The sequence below is a fragment of the Falco punctatus genome, assembly GCF_963210335.1.
Source record: "Falco punctatus genome assembly, chromosome: 2".
Classification (NCBI taxonomy): domain Eukaryota; kingdom Metazoa; phylum Chordata; class Aves; order Falconiformes; family Falconidae; genus Falco; species Falco punctatus.
In genome coordinates, this window is record NC_137581.1 from 95,417,940 (window position 1) to 95,433,608 (window position 15,669).

General features: G+C 46.9%; 1 protein-coding gene across 2 annotated transcripts in view; it reads left to right on the top strand.

Annotated features, from left to right (window-relative positions):
* ARHGAP6 (Rho GTPase activating protein 6) overlaps positions 1–15,669 on the top strand; it is a 344,557-nt gene that overhangs the window by 387 nt on the left and 328,501 nt on the right. Inside the window, exon 2 of one of the 2 annotated variants that reach the window (XM_080376884.1) lies at positions 3,177–6,423. In XM_080376884.1, the coding sequence (XP_080233010.1) occupies positions 5,920–6,423 (504 nt within the window). In that variant the 5' untranslated portion in view covers positions 3,177–5,919. Of the gene's footprint in view, positions 1–946; positions 6,424–15,669 lie in introns of those variants that run through there. The other variant, XM_080376885.1, reaches the window with a different exon arrangement.

Here is a 15,669-nt window from a genome sequence, read left to right on the forward strand (position 1 = left end):
TAAAGTAACAATAACACCATAATTTCTGTAAAACTTGCCCATGCAGCAGACTTGCTAGTAAGTCAGGCAATATGCATTCATACAAAATCTGTGAATTTTCTGAAGGTGAAGGTTTCCTTGACTTTAATTCTAAATTCATATCTGGTTAGAACCACAATCGTTCAAGTTGGGAGAACCTCAGCTTGGGGGTCTCAAGTCCAATGTCCTGTTCAATGCAAGGTAAAAACTAAACTAAGACAAAGTTGCTCAGTGCCATGTCCAGTCAGGTCTTGAAAGCCACCAGTGGTAAGAGTTCTACATCCTGTTCCAGTGCTTAATCACCATAGAATCATAGAATGGTTTGGGTTGAAAGGGACCTTAAAGGTCATCTAGTTCCAACCCCCCTGCCATGGGCAGGGACGCCTTCCACTAGACCAGGTTGCTCAAAGCCCCATCCAGCCTGGCCTTGAACACTTCCAGGGATGGGGCATCCACAGCTTCTCTGGGCAACCTGTTCCAGTGTCTCACCACCATCATAGTGAAGAATTTCTTCCTTTTATCTAACGTAAATCTACCCTTTTTCAGTTTAAAGCCATTGACCCTTATCCTGTTTCTACAGGCCCTACTAAAACTGTAATCCTCAGTGATTTTTTTTTCCTTAGATGCAGTCCTGTTTCAGTTTATTACTGCTGTCTGTCACCTACTCACTCTGTACTTCAGTGCAGAGCCTGGCTTCACTACCTTGATAGTCCCTTTCAGCTACTGGAAGGCTGCTGTTAGGTTTCCCTTCCCCAGGCCGAACAAGTCCAGCTTTCCTGGCAACAAGCGCATTTGTTCTCACTGACTTTCATAAGATCCCTGTTTTCCCGTCCATCAGGCCTATCTGAATGGCAGCCCTTTCCTGGAGTGTGTTGACTGTATGCCTTAATTTGATGTTGTCCACAAACCAGATGAGAGTGCGCTCTGTGTCCTCCTCTAGGTTACCAATATGGGTATTAAACAGGGCAGGTCTCAAGATAGATCAAATCACTGTGATCCAATCAGTATTTCTCTCTAATTGTCTAAACAAGGAAGCTGTGGGAGATCATGACAAAGGCTTCCTATCCACTGCTCTCCCATCATACATGGATCAAGGCAGGTGATTGGGTTGCTTAGGCATGATTTACCCTTTGTAAATCCATGCTGGGTCTTTCCAGTCACCTTTTCCTTCTCTATATGCCCAGAAATGGCTTCCAAGAGCACTTGCTTTTGTGATTTTCCCAAAGTGAAGCTCACCAGCCTGTAGCTCTTTGGATTGTCCTTGATCTTTTTGAAGATACGTGCAACATTTAGCCCTTTTCAGCCATTTGGTACCTCTCCAAATCTCCATGACCTTTCAAACATGAAAACTGGCCTTGCAGTGACATTGACCAGCTCTATGAGCACCCTCAGACACATCCCACCTGGTTCCCCAGACTTGTATGGGCTGGGACTCCTCAGGAGAAGATCCCTGACTCAGTCCTTTCCCACTATTGACAAATGCTTTTCTCCTTAAGGCACAAAGCCGTGGAAGGTTTGTTGGTGAAGATCAAGGCAAAGAAGACATTAAGTAGAAGCATAGAATCATTTAGATTGGAAAAGACCCTGAAGATCATCAAGTCTAACCATAAACCTGACACTGCCAACACCACTACTAAACCATGCCCCTGTGTCTCTAAGCACCACGTCTTTTAAATACCTGCAGGGATGGTGACTCAACCACTTCCCTGAGCAGCCTGTTCCAATGCTCCATAACCCTTTTGGTGAAGGATTTTTCCTAACATCCAACCTAAACCACCCCTGGCGCAACTTGAGGCCACTTCCCCTGGCCCTATCAATTGTTACTTGGGTGAAGAGACCAACACCCACCTCGCTAGTTCAGGTAGTTGCGGAGAGCAGTAAGGTCTCCCCTGAGGCTCCTTTTCTTCAGGGTAAACAACCACAGTTCCTTTAGCTGCTCCTCATAGGACTTGTTCTCTAGACCCCCAACCCTGTCTGTGTCTGTTGTCACTTAGTCACTAGGTCACCTGCTGCTTTCAGCAGAAGTCCCACATCTTCCTTGTTTATTCTCTCACTGCTGCTGTTGTGGCAGAAGCTGCTCTTGTTGCCCTTGACATCCTCTGCTGGTTTTACCAACAGCTGAGCTTTGGCTTCGCAAGCACCATGCTTGTATGCCCAGGGAATGCTTCTATAATTCTGTTCTGTGTGCTAAGAGTAAAGATATTCCGGGATAAAACTGATGGCTGGAAAGTCATCGTTGTCAGATACACTCATCCCTCAAAATATTTCTGAATTCTTACTACATTATAGATCCATGTCACTCTTGCTCATTTTCAGAAATACAGACTTGAAAAGTTGAGGAGGGATCTTTCAAGTTGCAGAGTCAGCAGACTACTGTGTAAGGTGGTGTCAGGCAGTCAGACAGAACAAAGAATAAACATCTTCACTGGGTTTAAGCTTTCATACGACCATGCAAACTGTTAGGAAAGCCTTTCTGGCTGCAGAAGTCAGCACATCCACTGCCTGGATTGCTACCCCCAGCTCCAGGAAGGACTGCCCAATTCCTTGACTGCTATTGCAACCTTATGGGCAGCAGTTACACGAACAGCTTTGCTTTGGAAGAGAAGGGCTGATGACCAATATTAGGTTAACTAGTGTTGTCTCACTATTCCTCTGCATGTATGGCTGCACAGCAGGTATCTTGTGTCTGGAGGTTACTGCTAAGGTTTGGGGACTAGAACTGTCTTTTTGTTCTGTGCTTGCACAGTGCCCACCAGAGCCCCGGAGCCCAGCTGCATGGCTGGTGCTGCCAGGTCTCACAATAATGCAGGTCATAGTGCTAATAAACAGCAACTTTAACAATAATCACTAAGTGCTTATACAGCTGTTGTCCCTGAAAGATACAGATAGCAGCTCAGACAGGCAGTGAAACTGTCTACACGAAGCACCTCTATATGTATTTACTCACTGAATTGCAACTGTGATTCTCCAGGTTTCTGTGTCATTAAAACTATACTCCAGTTTTTCATGAGGGCTCTCATGGAGAAAACCAGCTGGGCAATAGTAAAAAAAGCAGGTGGAAATAAGAATGCTTTGTTCCCACTTAGAGTAGTTAACTCATAAGCTGACGTATGCTCCTAACATTGCACTTACCTGATAGTTTCTGTCTCTCTTCACAGGTTGTGTGTGCAGTGTGTAAGGACCTGAGTCTGCACTTGGAGGTTTGCCTGCTGGCAGCTGGCTGTGCCCAAGAGTATCAGATCTTCAAAGTGGGCAACACACCTTACTGAGAACAGCCAAACTGTCTCCAGCGGATTTTGGAGGCAGGAGTCACTGTCCTCTCCTCTCCTCTCCTTATGTGATGAGCTCCTCACAGCTCTGAATTTCCCCCTCTGCTTTTTTCCTTCTGTCTTCCTGTCCCTTTATGTTCCCACGATACATTTGTAGAGGACAAAAAAAAAAAAAGTGAATAGTTGGAGCCACACATCTGTATAGCTGTAGTGTAGACGTGTCTCCCTCAACCAAATTGCTCGCATGGGCACAGAACCACAGAAACAAACTCAGAACATTGTTTTATGCTTCAGACCTTTTTAGTCTCAAGCATGAGACCCTATTGAAGGCATTAATGAGGAGGAAAAATGAAGCTTTAAACAGAAACAGCTGCAACCTTAGCTGTGGAGGAACTAGCAGGCTTTGAAATTAGGCAATAGAACAGTTCATTAAAATAAGGGAGAAAAGCTCCTTTTCAGACAAAAAAAAAAGGGGGGGGGGGGGGGGTAGGGCGTGGGAGAAAAAAAATCCCATTTGGAAATACTGCATAAAACCAGAACACCTCCCTTTGAAAGTGGATGGGCTAGTGTGCCGGTTCTCTCAATGAACCTTAAGTAATGCCACAAAGGAAAGAACTGTCTGCTCCCTCTGTTGATGAAACTAGAAAACGGTGCCATGGTGCACGTAACCTGCACAGGCTCCAGGATGCCTGGGAGGACAACACAACCCTGCAACAGGGTTTGAGGAGAAAACGCAGCATAAGGAGGAAATGACCCTTGTGTTGTGCTCAAACGCTTTTTTTTTTTTTTCCTCAAAATAGCCTGTCTTTTTCTAAGGAATTTGAATTGTTGTCTGCGATGCTTCTGTGGAGATAGCGGAGCTGGTGGTTTATCAGGTCAAGAGAGGGGTGCTTAGGCCCTGTGGAATCAGTAGTAACGGTGATTTCATCTGAGATGGGGGATTTTCAAGAATTGCACTAGTTCTTGGCTAGTCTGCCCTTAGGTGTCTTCCACTCCTTCACTAACTAGAAGTATAGTTCTAGAAGCAAAGCAGGATATGGGTTTGTGTGTTTTGCTTTTCATCTAGAAAAACATAATGGCTGTAGTCTTCACTGACAAAAGAGCAACAGCTCTGAACTGACCCATGAAGCTAGCGGTTAGCTGCAGCTTACTAAAGTTGAAACGCTACATGAATGACGGTGTGGGGCCTCCAGAAAGAACCTGACAAGCGCTGCCATTGAACTGCTTCCAGTGAAGGGAGGACTCTAATGTTCCCAGCTGGGAGATGGGGGCAGGAGTTGGATCCTGTGGCTGAGGGACTGTTTCCTCCACTCCAGGTGGGGAAGGAGCTGGCTGGCTGGCTGCCAGCCTTCATGGGGCTGTGCGGTATTCTTCCCCTGCGTGCATTCTGTTGCTGCGTTTCTTTAAGGTTTTGGCTTTCCCAAGTTTGTTCCTTTCCCCCGATAAAGGTTTCTTTCCCTATGCATGGTGAGAAAGCACAGAAAGTCGCTACAGAGGATCAAGCAAGTTTACCCATTTCTCTTGAGGAGGCTTGGCTTCATTGGCCCCACTCCTTTATTTTCTGCTGCCATGAGGTACCCAGCAGAACAGTTACGGGCCTTGCGTGCCCCACGCTGCCTGTGGGACTCCTGCCCACGGGCCTCTGTGTGGGGTTATTCTGCAAAGACTGTCAGGCAGCAGTAGCAGAGCCTGCCCTCAAAGCAGGCGTTCGTTGTGGTTGAATACATAAAACTATCTCCTCAAATTGGCACGGGATGGGAAGAGACTTGGGCCAGAGCACCCGGTGCCGGTCACCCAACAGACGAGTGCTGTACACCACCCGCACCCAGCCCATCGCTGTAAGCTTTCGCAGAAGACAGCAGCTCTCCCCGACGCCGCCGGGGAGGTTACGGAAGCCCCCCCCCAGCCACAGCCCAGCACTCCCCGCCGTTCACCAGCGCGACGGGGCTGCGGCGCTGGGCTCGGCCGCGTCAGGCCGGGGCTTTCCCCGGCTGCGCCGCCGCGGCGGTGGCTCCGGCGCGGGCACAGCTGTCCCGCTGCCTCCCCACAGCGCAACGCGGTGCGGCCGCAGCGCCCCGTCGGGGCCGCCCGGGGCAGCTCCCGGGAGCCGCGGCCCGGGGGCCCGCGCAGCGCGGCGGGGCCGGCGCGTCCCCGAGGTGGGCGCCCCGCGGCGGGGAGCGGGGCACAGCGGGCCGGCTCTCCTCGGCCCGGGGGCAGGCGGGCGGGCCCTGCCACACCGGCCGGGTGGGGGGGCGGCCAGCGGCTCCCCCGCGCATCGCGGCCGAGGGGGGAGTGACTCTGGCAGGCGGCGGCGAGCCGAGATAAAAGCTCCGCTGCTGCCTCCTTCCCTCCCCTTTTCTCTCGTAACTTTTTTTTTTCTTTTTTTTCCCTCCCTCTCCCTCCCAGCAAAGTGACCGCGGCGGCGGCAGCCCGGGAGCAGCCCCAGCGCCGGCCGCCGCCATGAGCCCCCCGGTACCGCCGTCGGGCCGCGCCGCCGGGGGCTGAGCCCGGGCGCTGGGGGACGCCCCGAGAGCCGCGCCGCTCCGCGCCCCGCGGCGGGGGCCGCAGGCAGAGGCAGCCAGATCCCCGGACCCCCGCCGCCCCCGCCGTGCCCGAGGCTGCGACCGCCGCGATGTCGGCGCAGAGCCTGCTGAGCAGCGTTTTCTCCTGCTCCTCCCCGGCCGCCGCCGCCCCCGGCACCGCCAAGAGCCTCTCCAAGCGGAGGCTCCGCCAGACGCGCAGCCTCGATCCCGCCATCATCGGCGGCGGCCGGGAGGACGGCGAGGGCGCGGGACGGGCGCCGCGGGCGCGGGCCACCGGCAGCCCCCCGGGGGAGCGCCGCCGCCCTCGGGGCGCCCCGCCGCCGCCCGGCGCCTCCTACTCCAGCCCCAGCACCCCGCTGGAGCGCTCGCCGCCGGGCAGCGCCCTCTTCGACGAGGAGAGCCCCCGCGGGAAGCGGAGCCCCGGCTGCGAGCTGCCCTTCCTGGCGCGCACTCCCTCGGCCTCGGCGCTGAGCGGCCCCGCCGGCCCCGCCAACAGCATCTTCTCCTCGCCCCGGCGCTGGCTGCAGCAGAGGAAGGGGCAGCCCTCGCCGCCCGAGCCTCGCCCCGCCGCCTACGTCGTGTGGAAATCCGAGGTAGGCCCGCCCGCCCCCGGGGGACGGGCACCCGCCGCGCCGCCCTCGCCCTCGCCGCCGCTGCCCGCCCCGGCGAGGCAGCCGGAGCTGCCGTGCCGCCGGTGGCCGGGACGGGGTGGCCCCGCGGGGGCGTCGGCTGCGCCCCCCTCGGTGGTGCCCGCGCTGCCGCCGCCGTGCTGCCGTGCCGCCGCCGTGCTGCCGTGCCGCCGCCGTGCCGCCGTGGGCAGCGGGCGCGGGTGCTAGCGCCGAGCGCGGGGACCCGCGGCGCTGGTGGGGCGGGCGGCGGCTCTGGATGTGCCCTCGACGGGCTCCGTTTATAGTTGTCCTGGGCATGTAAAACCGCCCCCCTCCCAGTTTCACACCTCGTAAACTGAAGTATGCGATGGCTTCCAACAAGATAGACAAATTATTTTTCATGTGCACACCCAGTGGGCTGTGATTTATTTGACAACATACATGTGTCAAAACCACATGAGGAGCGATCGTATTCCAAGACAAATCCAACTTTGCAGTGCAAATATTTATTCTCTTAACTTGGATGTCGTCGATGTTGGGCTGCAGATACCATACCACGTGGACGAATGTATTCAAGGAATGTGGCATTGTTTCTTGATAGCAGTTGCTCGGCGAGTTGGTTCTGCGCAGCCCTTTGTAGCAGGAGAAGAAGGAATTTTTTGTTTGAAGAAATTCTCTGTCCTGTCTGTAGCGATGAGGTTTCCTGCTTATCTGTTTAGTAGTTCCTCCTGGAGCTTTTGCGTTGGGGTTGGAAGGCAGCCTTTTCCTTTTAATTCCATTTCCATTTAAGATGTATTTATTTTAAGCAGCCAATGCCCAGTAGATCTACCAACAAAACAACCCCGCTGTTTCAGTGGGATGCAGATGTCCTTGAAAAATTGTTATCTGACACAGGGATCAGGGATCCAAAGCCAAACTAGGCACCATGATGGCACAGTATTAGGAAAAGTAGTTTTTGGGCAAAGGCTGCCTCTCACTCTGAACAAGCCCCCACATCCTGCTGTTAGCTTGGGGTATAAAAGTTGTTGACAACTGCCCATTAGGATGGAGCATCAGCACTTGGCTGGCAACTTCGGCCACGGCGCTGGCTAATGTTGAAAGAGGCAGCAAAGATTTTTAACAGTTTTCAAAAATGGATTACTATTAAGTCTTGTGATCAGAAGTTACTCTTAGCATCTTGTTCCTCAAATTTTAAGATAGTTAAAAGTTCAAGATTTCAAAGAACTTTGTGGGGGCAGCAGTGACAGTGACAAAAAGCCGCCAGTGAGACAGCGGGCAGTGACCTTTAGTTGGCTGCTTACCCACTTACAGTCTGATAAGGAACATCAAAAAGTATTAAGACAGGTAAGATTTCCCGTGCAGTTTCCTGACTGAGTCCAACACTCAGAGCATGGTCTCTGACCTGCGAATGTAAGCGGATCTCCCTGTTTTCACTGAACCCATGTGAAGATGTCAGACACTCGGGGCGTATTTTTTCAGATCTTTATGTTGTCAAACCACATAGCGCAGCACATCTTCAGACTGCAAATTCAAAAGTACGATTTTGTTCCTAATTTGGTGTATGTCTAGCATTTTTAAATAGTTAAATATTTTTGGGGTGTGTGTATTGCTAATGATTGCAGTATAGTGATGTAATTTGTAGTTAAATTTGATTCAGTGCGGCTTCGTGTGGTGTTACTGTTCTCTTACAAATTGTTGTTTAGTCGGCGTTTCAACCTGGGTGAGTGTCTTTCATGTATTTAAGAAATGGGTGTTTACAGTAACAAAGTATGGTCTTGTATTTTGGACATATCTTTCCTATTGGACATATCACCTATTGGTGAGACCTGATTTTTAGAGTAATCGAGACATATGTGTGAGTGTTGTTTAAAAAAAATAATCCCCTTTATGTTAGGAAAAAACCCAAAACAACGTGTGACACTGTTGTAAGAGAACTGTCTGGGGAAGGTCTGAGCCCAGTGCCGTCACGACAAGCAAGTATCTGCATCTCTATGCTGGGTCCCCGTGCCTGGGCTGGACAGGTGGCCAGACAGCCCCTCTCCATGAGCCCTCAGTTGGGCACAAGTGTCGTGGTGGCTGTTGTCCCAGCAGTCACAGTGGTGGTGCTGCACTGCAGGAGCAGGGTGTGCTGCACCTGTAGCTGGGCTCGCATCGTCATTGTGGATTTGTGGCACTGCGTGTCATTTGCCATAGAACTTGATACCTGCTGGTTTCAGAGTTTCTATTTTCAAAGCATTATACAGATATTAACTTAGTTGTAGCTATCAGCAATGGCATGTATAAATTGTTTGACTCTATATTTTAAAAGAAACTGCACATACATAATTTTGATCATATTCCCCCTCTTATTGCAGGCATGCATCCTAATGGTCATTCAGTTTGGTTTTGTCATAAAACAGCATTGTTCGTGAAGGATTTAGTCGTTTGCTTCCTGTTTAGTCTTTATTGGAAAAGGACTTGTTTGGTTTTTAGGAAGTGAAGGATTCTCTGCCTCTGGGGCTTCACCCTAGCTGTGGCAAAGCGGGTGTGCTTGAGGAGGTGGAAAATCCCCACATTTCACTGGGTGAAAAGGAAATTACTATTTACAGTACTGTAAGTTTCTAAGCTCCCATTATCCAAATTATGGCATTCTTGATAGGAAACCTGTCGTTCTGCTTTTTTCAACTTAGAAAATGAAATACATCAGAACAATGATTTTACTCAGCTGTAAAAGACAACCGGATAGATGGCTACAGGCTGAAAATGAACATGGAAGGTTTTGGTTTAATTACATAAAATTCCCATCCTTATTAGCTGGAGGATAAAAGAAGTGTTCACTGCAAAATCTGTTTTCTTTACCTTCATTCCAACACCTTCAGTATGATTTCACTTTCTGGAAAATCTTCGTCTAAAACCACTGTGCAAGTAACAGGGTTATGCACTAGAAGTGGTATTTTAGGAGATACATGTGGGGATTATTTTCTTCCTCCTACTTTAATGCCATGGAGATTGTCTCTTCAGAACCTGCCAAAATAATAAGTTCTGCACAGAACCTTCTTGGCCTGCCCCAAGCTGGATCTGTGGCAGTGTCTGGAGGGAGATGGTGACGATGTGGTTTGCAGCATGCGTTGGCACACCCTGGGGCAGCCTGGTACTGCAGGGCGGCAGGGGTGGCACCACCAGCCACAGCTGGATTCAGGTTTTAAAGTGTGCACCGAGCGCTCCCTTGCCAGCTGATCTGTGATTTCTGTATATGAGACCAAAATGTCCATAATAGTTTTCATCTGAGGCCAGGAGAAGGATGGATTGTTTGTTTTTTTTTTTTTTTTTTTTTTATTGCCCTTTGACTCTTCAGCGTTTTATACTGCAACCCTGTCTACCGGCCTAGGGAGGGAAAGGTTGCTGCTTAGTTCATGCGGCCATTCATAAATAATTTTTAATGGAATGCCACAGTGCACAGGGGATTTCCAGTTTCAGCGGCAGGTCACACCTAAAGGCCTTACACAAAGGAATGTGTTAGGCCTGTATTCTTGAATCCACAGATTTTTGGATGTGAAGCATCATGTGACAGAGTTGTCTCTCACTTCTGGATGATCTGGCTGTTCTTTATCGATATGTGATTTTATTCACAAGAATATTTTACAACTGTAAAGATTATTTTAGGTAGAGCTTTACTTTGCTGACAAACATTCTTTCCCTTTTCTATTATCTGCTCAGGTATAAGCTGCTTAAACCCCCTCCTCGTTCCTGGGTCTGTGGAAATCAGTGACAACATTTCCAGTGGTTTTAGTCTGGCAAAGACAAGGAGGATTTTTAACAAGGGAGAAAAGATGCTCATCCCCAGTTCCGATCGGAATTGTCCCTTTAAGCCATTTTCTTTAAAGAAAATTCACTTACAAAATTAAGTCTGTTATGACTATTATGCTTTCATTAAGTGTTTGATAAGGTTAAGTGACTCTAAGTAAACTATGTATCATGTAAAAAGATGGTAGAAATATGTAGAGATACCTTAATGCCTTGATTCGGCCAACATCTAGTCATATGTTTATGCTAAAGTATGTGAATAGTCCCGTACAAGTTAAGGGTGCAAGTGTTTTACAGTGACTGACTGGAATATGTTTGCCAGGTGAAAAGCTCAAAACAGTTCAAAATAAATAGATCTGTGTGACGTCTCAAGTTGTGTTAATTGTGCTGATTCTTCTGTCCTAAAGACGGCAACGGAAAGCCACAGCATGTAGATAACAAATACAGCACACCATGTGAATGAATCTGACTAATCGCTTTGTTATGATAAACCACATCTACACACTTACACTTACAGGGCCCGATTATTTTGCTGTCGTACTCTGTGTGTTCCTGGCTGATTAAGCATTAACATCTCCAGCTAACAGGCTTTTCTGGGGGGGAGCTGCTTTTAAAGTAATGGTAACATCATGTCTGCTGCCTTCCTGCTAGCGCGCCTGGCCGCCGGGAAGCAGGAGGCACCACTGTGAGTTTGCACAGTGCTCCTCAGCGCCGTTGGGTTGCTGCGGGTGGTTGGCTCAGCCCTTCCTCACCTTTTCCTCCTCCTGGCGTAGCCTGCCATGGACCTGCTTCCTTGCCCAGGAAGGCTTTCCGTGGAGCACAACTGGGCAAGGGGTTTCCCACGGTGCAGGAGAGCAGTGCGCCCTGAGTCCTCACCAGGTTTAGAGGGAGAAGCCAGGAGCTGTCCTGGTGTGTCCTGAGCTACTGGCTGGCCAAGCTGTGGTGAGCTGCAAGGATGTTTGAGATACTCATCTGCAATATCAGAACATTAGTTTAGCTAAATATTTTTATATCCTCTGTTTGAGTCATATGGAGTGATTAACTTAGGACATGGCTGCTGGAAGTAGTGAATGTTCACACCACTAGTTTCAGCTCATAGGTGCCCTGGGAGGTCAGCTTCCATAAATTCACTTGCTTGATACTTTAAGAGTTTAAATCCATTGGGAAAGTGGTCTCAGATTCCCTATTTCCGTATCTCTTTGCTTGCCAAAGTTTCCCCCTGAGCATCACTGTTTTTTGCAAATTACTATTAACTCAGTTTTTCCAAGTTGCTGTGAGTGGCTAGCTTACTTTTTCTGCTTTTTTACAGCCAGTGCTTGCTTCAAAACTGTGCTGATGGATGGACGTACATGAAAAATTATTTCAGAGATATAAATAAATAAATAGAAAAAAATCTTAATTCCATTAAGAAAAATTCTTTAAAATTGGGCAAACGGACAGGTCACATTCCTGTAAGGATATCTATCCTCAGGTACTTCAGATGAGTGTTTTTCTTTGAGGTTAGTAGGACAAATTCTTTTGGAGAGAAAGGACTGATCGCACTATCAAGTTTACAGGAGCAGAACCTGTTCATTGTAAATTTAGAGGAAGGAGAGCTTTTCTTATTTTTTTCCTTCCCCTATTCAACTGATAACAAGTGATTGATACATATTCTGAAAATTGTAAGTTACCAACAGAAAAGAGAAAAAGAAAGCAGTTTTCTCCTGTTTGTTAGGATGCATGAAGAAAATGTGAAATACGAGTATATATGCTGCATCCCTTTTAAAAGATCTGGCATGAGATATGTAAGTGAAGTCATCCTTTCCCCAGTTTTCACTACGTGTTGCACTTCAAGTGGTTCTGATGTGACAGCATATTTGTCATGGGGGCAAAGCTGAAGCTTCTGAGGTGTAAAAGCAAAGCTGCTGCACTTGGAACTAGGAATAAGGCTTTGCCATTAAAGACTGCAATAGTTCACATGGTCTAAAGGCCAGTACTCCCCAATAAACTAATTTAACACTATACATGCAAATATTTTAATGGAATACCTCCTCAACATTTATTCTCTTGTGACAATGTCCTATTTACTGCTCTCTAGTTGCCATAGTCTTACAGGCTGTATCTTCACTGAGCTGTTTGCCTCATGTTTCTGACTTCATTGCTTCTGCGTTTGCCTGTTTATTGTGTTGCTTGTTAGGATGAGATGCCCTAGAACTGTTTCCTTGTCAGGTGGAAAGTTTGTGTCTTTGGGAAGGAATTTCAGAGAATGTATCAGATTGCCATCAGCACTAGTTGTTCATTTTGCCATAATGATCTCTGAAGAGTGATACGTAGCTCAGTGTGAGCTCAGTGTCTGTTTTACTTGCCCTTAAGCACTTTGATACCTAACCCAGACATCTTTCTCTATGGATGGAAGAGAGCTTTGAATGTATTCCTGTGTAGAGCCCCAATTAACCACCCAGGAAGCAAAATGGGGGTCTAGCATGTTTAAATGGCTTTTTGTCACCATTTTTCTTTGGTCTTCCTCCAGACATTTAAAAAACTGGACACTCCCCCATACCCAAGATTGTTAACTTGCATTTTTCCCTGTGAGGGGGGGCTTTTTAATGAGGTGTGTGAGAACTGTGCTTTGGAAGGCTTTTGAAGTAAAAAACTGTGTGCTGATATTTACCACTGAACTGTTCTGCTTTATTTTCTTCCATAAGACATGCTAAAACACTAGACACACAGACTAGTTTCAGCCTAAGTCCATCCTATTCAGTGCTGTAAGAGTTTTGTAACTGCAGAATTTGGTGGGCAGAAATGTTGTGGGTCTTGTATGAAGAGGAGTGCCATTAAAAGTAGCTAAATATATTCAACTTTTCTGAATTTGGCAAATGCACTCTTCCCATTCCCAACTAAATTACATTTGAAGACATTTGGTGAAAATATGGGAGTTGACAGCTAGGACAGACAGAATTCTCCCCAAGTGTGCATTGCTTAAGTAATGGGAAAGGAACTTGTGAAAATAATAGAAATAAGACTGAAAAGTAATTTTGGGCAGCCTCTAAAATATCAACGGCCCAGACTGCTGTCTTGACTTCATGGTGGAGCTGGCAGTACATTTAGCTTTGCAGACTCTCTCGTATGACAAGAACTACAGCTGTCGTGATTTGCAGGTGGGGAAGTTTTCAGGAGTCTGTCTTCACTCTTCTGCAGTGTTGTGACTGTATACGCATATAGGTATTAAGCATATTTTGGGGGATTTTTTTTTCCTTCCAGATGTAAATCCCATAATGGAAATGAGCAGGGAGTCCTGAGCAAGTAGGGCTGACTACTCGTGATGGTATAGTGGTAGCTAGATAGTGTCAGTGTCTGAGTTGTGGAGTTGAAATCTTAATGTAAAAAGCTAATGAGAATGAAGATTATAATGGCAATACTATTATAGTGTCATTAAATGTGATATAATGCTGCTCATATTTGATTTTCTGGTTATGTGGCATAGTATTTGAGAACATAAGCATTGAGAACACTGGAATTAAGCTGATATTTTACAACATAACTTTTGCACATCCTGGGTTACGCTTGTTTTTAACAGACACAGGTGTCTGGATGGTGGGAGAAGAGGCCAAATACTCCCTTGAGCTTACGGAAACTGGAGGTAAGGGCAAGGTTCAGACTTCATTGGAATTTGACATTGTGACTTATCGTCCAATTTTGCAAAGTATTGAGCTCTCAGGCTTCAATTTGACAGAGTGCTCAGGTGTGTGCTTTGCTTTTGGCTGGTGAATCCTACTAATCAAAACGAAGTATCAAGCAGGAAGCAAAGCCTTTAATTATCATTCAGTCTTAGGAATTTTACTTCTTTCACCTCTCTTTAAAACTTTTGCGTCGGTCGTTTTTTGCAGACTTTTAAGCTCTGTTTGTTAAAAATAATTTCTATTGGTTTTTATCTATTCTTATCGTGTAGCAATAACACATATCACGGAAATGTATGTGCACACTTTCTGGTTGAGTTTCAGCTTTTCCTAGATGTATACAGACTGGCTGTTTCAAGTTACATGTCTGTTCCACTCTGGTTGTCAGCAAGGAGTTATTAAATCCTGGGGAGAGTTAAGAGTGTTTTTGAAGGATTTGTTGAGCTTCCAGTGCTTGACGCTTGCCACATTGTCGTACTGGAACCAGATGTTGGGTACCACATGTTCGTGTTTTTGGAGCTAAGTAGGTTAGGTGCTGTGTCTCTGGCCTATAAAAACAAACATCAGTTTCCCACCCTAAAGCTCTCATCCCTGGGTCATCACCCTCACAGCCCTGCCTATGGGAACAGCTTGCATCAGCCTCCCAAGTTGTGAAGCCAGAACACTGTCTTTTTCAGGATCTTCCTACCTGCTCTCTTCTGTATTGTCTCAAAGAGAAGACCTTCTGATTTATGGTGTTTATCCATGAGGACCCTTTGACAGTGTAAGGTTTCAAAGATATTTTTGAGAATTGCACTTAGTGAGGACACACATGAGCACTCAGTCCCATGCAGAAACTCTCCCTGTGGCTGCTGAGAACCTGCTAGGACTTTGGGTAGGTCCTGCTTTAAAAATTAGGATAACGTGTCTTTCTGGCTTTCATCACCTGAAGTTTATACTAAAAAAATAAACTGCTTTACTGTAGCTGTAGCCTGTTATCTGGATCGGCCAAATGAAATGTTAATGAGTCCTTTTGTTCTCATAAATGGGTTTGTCTCATAAATGGACAAAATGGTTTTCAGCCAAATACAGAGTATGATACAGAGTTTGCTAACAAATGAAAGGTTCGGTTTTTTTATAGTGTGATTAAGATTTCTTTTGCACTGCCTTAAGTCTTGCTTCTCCAAAGGACTGGCTTCCTGGATTTGATTTTCAGTGATGGGACTGTACCTCCACTGAACATCTATAACTGATTTTGTGAGAGGAAGACTAATACAGATTTTCCATTGCTATTTTCAGGTTTTATTTGCTTTATCCCTTTGTTTCCTGCCACTGTTGTAATATGGCAAGCTGGTTTTTGAGCACCGTCTTTTTCTTTTTTCTCTAAAGGGTGATTTCGATTGAGTTGCACCCTACTGAGAGTAATGTGGTGAGAAACCAGTTGGCAGTGCTCTGTTCAGTTTTCATTTGCCTCTCTCCCTAAAAGTCTAAAAATATTCTTCCTACAGGAAATGTTTTTCATTCTGTTATGTCTTTTGCTTCCCGTAGGAGGTATTTCTTTTAATTTATTGAATAAACCTTTCTGAGTTGTATTCCCATAAGAGTTTAGGCACAATGGAGTCTTTGGGCAAACTGTCCGAGAGATTTCACCATCTTCTGTTTTTAGAAGATATGCAATTGTTTCTTTATACAGTGCTGTCAAGCTCTGGGACAAGCTGACACTTATGTGAAATGGGAGAATTTGAAGCTAAAGATCGCAGATTAACACATCTGCTACAAGTTCTCAAATTTTGTTGTTTTGATTATACATATC